General features: G+C 36.5%; 1 protein-coding gene across 3 annotated transcripts in view; it reads right to left on the bottom strand.

Annotated features, from left to right (window-relative positions):
- map2k5 (mitogen-activated protein kinase kinase 5) overlaps positions 1-6,377 on the bottom strand; it is a 54,170-nt gene extending 47,793 nt beyond the window's left edge. For 2 of the 3 annotated variants that reach the window (XM_059531577.1, XM_059531571.1), the window contains exons 1-4: positions 5,944-6,376; positions 5,728-5,776; positions 5,377-5,444; positions 62-131 (exon numbers count right to left, since the gene is read on the bottom strand). In XM_059531577.1, the coding sequence (XP_059387560.1) occupies positions 62-131; positions 5,377-5,444; positions 5,728-5,776; positions 5,944-6,075 (319 nt within the window). In that variant the 5' untranslated portion in view covers positions 6,076-6,376. Of the gene's footprint in view, positions 1-61; positions 132-5,376; positions 5,445-5,727; positions 5,777-5,943 lie in introns of all 3 variants that reach the window. The other variant, XM_059531584.1, reaches the window with a different exon arrangement.
- Positions 6,378-8,722: the final 2,345 nt, after the last annotated feature.

Below are 8,722 nucleotides of genomic sequence, written 5' to 3' on the forward strand. Positions count from 1 at the left end.
ATTTACTGTTGCAGTGTTGAACTGTAAATTGGACCAGCACACTTACACACACAATACACACCTCGTGGAAATATCTGTAAAGGCTCAGGTAACAGTCCATTGATGCGTTGCTCCATCACTGTGTTGCAATACTGCAGAGAATAAAGTGGATAAAAAAATACAAAATAAATATTAAAAACAGCCCGGTTTTAGTATATTAAACACAGAATCTATATTATGCTCAATGACGGTCTTCCAGAAAAAAGTCCCATGGATTACATAAAAGCAATCTTATGTCAAAAAACACATTCTCTTTCTCTCAGAGTCACTTGCATTTTGGGAGGAAAAGAAAAGATGCTAAATGAATCGGGCACCCTGCTCAGGTAAGCTTTTTGAAACACCAGTCACCCTCTGTATCAATTCATCCGTTGTAATGGCTGCCAGACGCAGACCAATCACTACATTTTCCTCATTTCAGTCTGACGTAAAAGCAATCTGCCAGTAATGGCTGCCCATTAATTAATTACACTGCATAATAGGCTGAAATGGAGTCTGGCATTTATAAACCTTATATTCTGATATTATTAATGTCATGGCAAGCTTTTTGTGTGATTATTTTTTACTTGACTTAATCCAATGATAATGAATTTAATTTATCTAATTGTGCCATTTATAAAGAAATTGTAAAGACTCTTTTTGTAATGACACTGTACATTTACTTAAATGAGACTTTGTGATATTATATATAAATGTGTGTGTACATATTTATTGCTGTCAAAAGATTAATTATGATTAATCTCATTAAAAAAAATTACATTATATATATATATATATATATATATATATATATATATATATCTGTGTATATTCATTATTTATATATAAATACACACATACAGTGTAAATTTGGAAAACACTTTTATGTACTGTATTTACATGTATATATTTATATTCATGTAATCTATATTATCATAAACAAAATATTTCCTTAAATATATACATGCATGTGTGTGTATTTACATATGCATAGTAAATCTGCACAGCACACACACAAATATTATGTAAACAAAAACGTTTATTTTGCATGCATTAAATCATGATTAATTGTTTGACAGCACTAATACACACACACACACACACACACACAAGAAAAAAACATTAACTACAAATTATATTATTTGTTAGTTTATATTTATTTATAATGAAAATCTATACTATACTTATAATAAATATTCAATATTAATTACAAATTGATCTTGTAAAGAAAATTGTGAAGTGAAAACTTTTCAGAAACTTGTCTAATATGTGTATTTTACATGGGATTATATACACACACACACACAAATATATTTTATAAATTATTTTATATATTATTGTATAAAAATGCAATATTTTTAAGGTGATTTTGCAATTGAGGAGTCATCTTTCACTTTTACTGATTCTATTTCAAAAGAACTCCACTCTCTTTCGAACCTGTGCAGAGATTTTTGTCTCCTGCCAAAAAAAATTCAATTGATGTTTCGGTTAACAGAACCATCTGGCCAATCGTCCTCTTCTCTCAGTCCAGCCCGAGACCTTTGTGTCCAAACACAGAGCCCCATCACACACAATAAAGCCATTAAAAACCACAGATCCAGATGGACAAGAGAGGAGGGGAGAATGTCAGTGTTTAAAAGAAAGACAGAAACCGAGAAACAAAGGCAGAACAAGACAAAGGTCAAAAGCAAGCCAAACCGAGGGGCCGGCGGTACAGCGCCGTCCCTCCGCCGCGTGCAAATGCGTGATGAATATGCCGGGGCGTGCACGAGGACATGCAGAGGAAGCAGTGTTAGAGCAGCTGTTATTAAATACCCTATTTATCACTGTCACCTCTCTGCACTGCCTGCAGGCGCTGAAACCATGTAGCTCTACCAAAACACACACCTTTAATTTTCCACTCGGTTGCTTTATCGATCAGGGCTGCAATTACCTAACTAATCTGTAACAGTGTATTAAAAGAAACCTCCCTTTGTTGGACAATAACTAAAGGCAGTTTGATCACAGGAAGGCAGCATGAGAGCTGGAGGGAACAGACGAGTCGGACCTCCGCTCTGTTGGACCTCGATCATTAACACACCCCGAGTAAAACGCTCCATAATTAGCCGGCCCAGCCTGGGAGATCAGTGCCTGTGTGTGTGTGTGTGAGTGTGTTAGCGATGCTACATCTGACATGGGTCAGTCTTTAACTTTGAACTAACATCCTGGAAAGGCTGACGGTAAGAAGCAGCTCACCGGGGAGCCAGAACATCTCAGAGACCTCACACTGATGATCGCTGCTGAAGTAAAAAAAAAAAAAAAAACCTGCGAGAAGAAAGTTTGAAGGTCGGCTTCCACCAGAGAGCTCAGCGAATTAGCTTACGCACCTGTAAAGCAAGAAGTCATCTCTTAATTCCTATTAAGTCTACATAACGGCAGATCCCTTCACATGGAATTAATTGAAGCAAATTTATAAAGGTCCCCACAGAGACCCCAAGAGCCACCAAGGCAAAGGGCAAACACTTGAAATATGTCCACAATGATCGGTTAAATGTAGACACAAGCTTCCGAACATGTTACACGCATATTAAATTCCCCCTTCTCAGCAGCTTGCGCTCTCCCCAGAGGAGCAAACAGCATCATGGGAAGAAAAACTCATTTTCAGACAAAGTGGACTCGGTTGTGCTGTTAACCAAAATGCGACGGGGAGGCAATCTGCAACGCGCGGTAATATTCACTGTCAGAGAAATATGGCCTCAAAGAATTCTTTGGTGATGTGCAATGGCACATTCCTTAGGAGGAACATGAGTACATAAGCATTAATGCAGATTGTCGCGAATACTTGCATTCCCGCAGACATCTCCAATGTCAAAATGTGTGTTTCAAAGCCAGCCACATGGAGACCGCAGAATTAATCAAGACATGAAAAAAAGTTGAATTACACTCAGGCAGTGCAGGACACCCGCGAGACATCATTGTCAGTGTGTCACCTTCTGGCCTAATCTGGCTAATGACTGCAATGGCCTTGAGAGGTACCACTTTGATAAAGCATCTAAAAATAAATAAATATCAAATCTAAGTGATTTCATTTCCTGCAGAAGCGGTGGTTTTGAAGCCCATGGCTACTCGAGAGTCATTGAGAGCTGATGGGGGGTAAAAGACAACACCAGCTGAAAGTGGATTTTGAAAAATTCCTCTACCCAGGAGGGCTGTGCTTCTAATGAGGCGAAACTTTAAGTATTGAATAATAAATAATAAAAGCTGATAGTTCATTTAACTTCCACTGTACTTCACAGGGGGAAAAACTATTACGAGTCATTACGCTTGGTGTCCACAATGTGAGCAGTAAGTATTGAAAGCACTTCTATGGCGGTCTCGAAAGAAGAACGTTAAAAACAACAAACCGAAATCTGAGAGAGATGAAGAAGAGAGGAAACAGGAGTTGCCAACAACATTCCTGAACCTGAAAAGAAAGGCAAAAGTTTACGATGGCTTCTTATTAAACACGTGAGACACAAATATTTTCAGCGTTTTCAATTTGTGCCTGGTCACAGGGGGAGGCCGCTGCCTGAGTCAACACAAAAATAATGAATAACAAAAAAATACACAGGATTTTATTATTACAGTTTTCCCTTTGCTAATCTTGCTTGGTTAACACCTGTATAATTTAAAAGGGGGTTCAAGCCAGATATGCACGTTGCCATGGAAACATCAAGATGTGCAGCCAGAAAAGGGAAATAGATGAAGAAATTGATGAGAAAAAAAGAAAATATGTAGCTACTTGTCATCCTTGCCAATCAGCAAAGTAATGAGAACACTTTCCCTAAGGGTGAACGGATCTGGAATAATAGATTTGTAATAGCTTTTCCCTTCCAACGAAAACACTCAGCATTCAAAAGTTTAATACAACAGACTGTAATAGAGCGCAACAGTGACCACACACTTTTCAGCAGCCTTGGTTCCGGAAGTACTTTTCTTTGTCTGTTTTCTCCATAGGCATTTCAGTACAGCATTGTGATTAAACAGTCTTATGAACCAACCTGCTCCGGGATGAGGTATTGCAATATATCGCCGATAACTGTGGTGTTTCAAAAATATTGTGCTAATACTAGTGGTCGACTGATATATTGCCAAGGCTAATATATTGGTCAATATTTGGCATTTTACAAATATCGGCATTGGCTGATAAGTTTTTCTGCTTGACCGATGTGTTTGAGGCAGGACTTTTGTTTTGACGGAGCTGAGAGTGGCAGCGCCTGAGTGCAAACAGCTCACATTCTCACTCTTGTTTACTGTCATTGTTAACAGTTCTGTCTAATACGGATAGAAGTCTGTCTAATAATCAGACAGAACAGTTAAACAAAGGAATTAATGTATACAAAAAGTATTATAACAATTGCTTTTATATTAATAGTAATATAAAGGCAAGCATTATAATACTTTATCGTAAAACTTCGAAAAATAATATACGACCGTCAAAATACAGAGATGTCAATTCACACGGGACTAATATTATCGCAGGGCCTCGGTGTTCGGCAAAATATGTTTTTTGCAAGGGAATTTTTACTTTACAAATTACAGACATGGCAGACTCGCATGGCATCTCATCAGTAAAGCCGGCCCCGTGTAGTAAATCACCATCACCTGTTTTCAGATTGAGCGACTTTCAGTACATAGAGACATAGTTCACTGACAATTAGGCATAATCGCAGATGAATCACATTCAATTTCGAACGCGGTTTTGCCTAATTGTCAGTGAACTACGGCTCTATGTAGTGAAAGTTGCTCAATCTGAAAACAGGTGATGGTGATTTACTACTACTCACAGAACCGACTTTACTGATGAGAAGCGCATGACAATCACATGCGATTAATTGCATAGCCCTAATCTCCGCAATTATTGAATTGTGAAAATCTGATATTGATGATGATGACAGCCCTACCACAAACTATGATTTGACACAAAAAAAAATACAAGACTGTAATGAATCCCATGGTATTGCAAATGATGTTGTTGAACAAAGCAACAGGACAACTGACTTTAATAATAAGTACAAAGCATATATATATATATATATACATATATATATATACATATATATGTCTGTGTGTGTGTGTGTGTGTGTGTGATTCAACAATATTAATATGTACACAAAGTAACTTAAAAGTGCAGTGAGACCGACTTTAAATACATCATTTCAAAAGCTTCATGTAATGTCCTTTTGTCAATGTTTTGTGTGACTTCTCTGATCGGTGGAGATTTGTTGACAGTGATAGGCAGTGTAGTTCCTTACTGCCAATCTGGCAAAAAAACATTATGCTGAAATCATACTATTTAACAGCAAAAGGTCTCAGCTGCATTTATACATCAGGCATACTCACATATGACAGCATGGCTTTGAGTTCCTCATCACTGCGAACTGTGATTCGATCACCAACTTCATCCTCATCTGAAATAAACGAGAACACATCTGAATCATCAGCTACTCGCTTGCCTATTTAAATCAAACATTTTTATCATTCATCTGCAAATTTGTATATTTATTTATTTATTCCTTATAACCAACTGTATTTTTAGTTCAATAAAGATAACAGCATTGCAAACAGAAAAAGACAGTAGTTATTCTTTAATATTTTCTTGTAGTTTTAAACTTTTATACTGGTTATACTGATAAGTTATTATTTTTATTTTTTTAAATTGTATAAAAAAAAGAATATAACAGCAATGCTCACATTCAAAAGCGGTGACTGTGGCTTCAGGCATGACATCCTTGATCGCGCCCTGCCGAACAAGAGGAGAATCATTGAGCCATCACACGTTTGACTGACAGCTGTCAATCAGCACCACTATTCTCACAACGACTCATCAGGGAATGACACACTCCATGAATGGGTTGTCTCTTAAATGTACTGAGACACCAAATAACTAAAGTTAAAATAGCAGCTCACCAGCAGATCGCTGAAGTTGAGATGTGAAGGACAGTCCACGGATGAGTCCATGTCTCCCAGCGGGGTCTTTATCCGAATCACGATTTCCTCGGACTCCATGCTGCACTGGTTATTCAAAACAAGTAAAAGCATAACAAAAACATAATCTTGGCTTTCAGAGCAGATTCCCAGACACACAGCAGCTGTACAGCAAGCTAGACGGCTAGCTGCTTAGCTCACTAACAGTGAAGAAAACATGAAAGTATTCCCCACACAACTGACGCAGCGATTAACGTTACTCGTCTAATAAATGAACGACATGTCATTAGAGATGTAATGACTACTGTTAATCCGATTTATAACTAATTTTTTTTCAGTATTTAACAAACTGTCAACAATGAAAGTAAAGCGGAGGAAGTTTAGCGGAAGTGTTGTCACATTTACCCGGAAGCTGAAGATCCATTCGATGCAGATAAAAGCCTCACACAGGACGTTAGTTGACTGCTAGACATTACTCGCGACGTTTCTGTGTCAGTTATTGTTGCATGTAATTATTATTTTTATTTCAAAATGTTGTCATTAAATACAATTATTTATTAATTTATCAATAAAAGAGTTAAGTCGTGACGTCATTTTGGCCGGCTTGTGATTTAAAAATAATTCGATGATCCTAATAATTGAATTTACCTACAACAAACCGCATTTTCCTGTTTTTATTTTATTTTTTTATTATTATTTTTATTTAAGAATTTAAACATTATCTAAACCATTTCATTGTCATAAAATAAGAAAGTATATAGAACTAATTCTTTTCGCAATGACTTTTATTTATATGTTATAATTTGTGGTTAAATGTCTTTCCCTCACGCTCTTATGTTTTTGTCTTTTTCCCCCTACTTTTTGTACTTTTTGTTTTCAATTGACATAATGTGTATTGTCCATACTTTTGTGTATTATGTACAAACATCTTTTAAATGTCTACTCTATATTCTATCCTTACATAAAAAAATATGATGAAGTAGCTATAAGACTAGATAAACTATGTATTTTTATTTGTTTGTATAATTTTAATCAGACACATCATTTTAGTCATAAATCAACTATTAACACATTGCAAAATCTTTCTCTTGCTGTCTGTTAATTCATTTTTTTCAGCTGTTTTTTTTATTAAAGTAAATTTTTGCTTTCTATTAATTATTTTAAATAGTAATAGTGGAAGTACAGTAAAATGGTTATTATCACAAAATAAACACAGACAGCTTTATCAAAACTGATGCAGAGATATTGTGCTTATTTCTTATAACTATAAATACGAGTACACATTTAAATTCATATTCATAAGAAGTGTAATGTAGTCACAAGGTTTTTACTGATGTAGATACAATAATTTTCCTTTGTTATTTACTTTATCTTTTTCATATTTTACCTCTATTATTTACTTCTTTGCAGCTTTAGTTATAAAAGACTTAAATTGCATTAGTATTTAAAGATTTCCACTTTGCACATCTCATTAGCGTGTAATTGAATGTACAACAAAGAACATTTAGTGCGCTGTTGATTACAGCCTTATCTTAGGGGACGACTCCTTCGCTCAATCATGGTCACAGCCTGATTGCAAAAGCCTCAACAGACATTGATCCTTCAGCAAAGTAGAGTTTTGCTTCTTTTGACCTCAGAGTCCAGCTAATGCCCTGGACCACAGGCAGGGTTATAGAATTGTGTAATGATAAACAGCTATGAAAGCTAAGTCTGATCCATAACGAGCTGAAATCTACAATGATATGATCGCTGCCTTTCAAACAGGATCAGGTCTCACATCAAACTTTAAAACAATAGTGATCCAAGCCTATCAATGGCATGACCTGTTATCAGCCCTAAAGCTGCCTTGTCAGTGGAACAAATACGCAGTCTGAATGAGCAATGAAAGAATGCCACCTTAAATGTTTTCTTTGCTCACTTTGTAAGAGGATGAAAGCGAAACGCTTAAATACGCAATGGGGTTGAGTTTGACTGAATGAAGACCATTCTCGTCTCAAAGTACGATTGAAACAGTCAGACTTTAACCCTCTAGTCAAAACATACAAAGAGCTCTGTTTAATGATCAGATTATATTACTCGTATTATGATTGCCAAATAGTTTTGATAGCTCTAAAATGTACAGTTTGTATAAACAGCTGAATACACAAGTGGCTCATAAATACACAATCAAACCTAATGAGTGGTTAACCCTTCACGCTCTGAGGTCTTTCTGAATGAGTCATCAGCTGCTCTGCATGACATTGATTGTGTGTCACACAGCACAATAAGTAATGGCTGAGTCTCATTGTTGCAGACTTAGAGGCTGAATTGTAGACAGAAATGGAGTACCAGAGTCAATGTATCTAGCTGTAAAGTGCTGATTAGAATAGAGATGTAACTGCAGTTTGTCGTCCCTCTGTGGACCTGCTGTAAATGTCGGGTGCAGTATTACAAAAAAAAAAGGGAAAAAAACATGCCACATCAGCAAACACAATTATCAGAAATCAAACTGGACCTAAAACCATGAGGATGAGAACAGAATGGAGAGAGAGAGGGCTGGAATGCATTGTCTGGTAATTAAAAAACATTTTATCAGCTCAAACGGTCTTCTCTCTCTTGCTCTCCATCGACAAGCTGCTTAGCTGAGCCAGAGCAGTTTGACTACAGACACATGAGCTGCTGGGGTTTCACTCTCTGCACTGGAGAAGAGGAGAAATAAAAGACAAGCTGGGAATGTTTCCATCATGGCAAAATTAATGGTGAGATTTTTCCCTATTTTCCC

The sequence above is a fragment of the Carassius carassius genome, chromosome 3 (assembly GCF_963082965.1).
Source record: "Carassius carassius chromosome 3, fCarCar2.1, whole genome shotgun sequence".
NCBI lineage: Eukaryota > Metazoa > Chordata > Actinopteri > Cypriniformes > Cyprinidae > Carassius > Carassius carassius.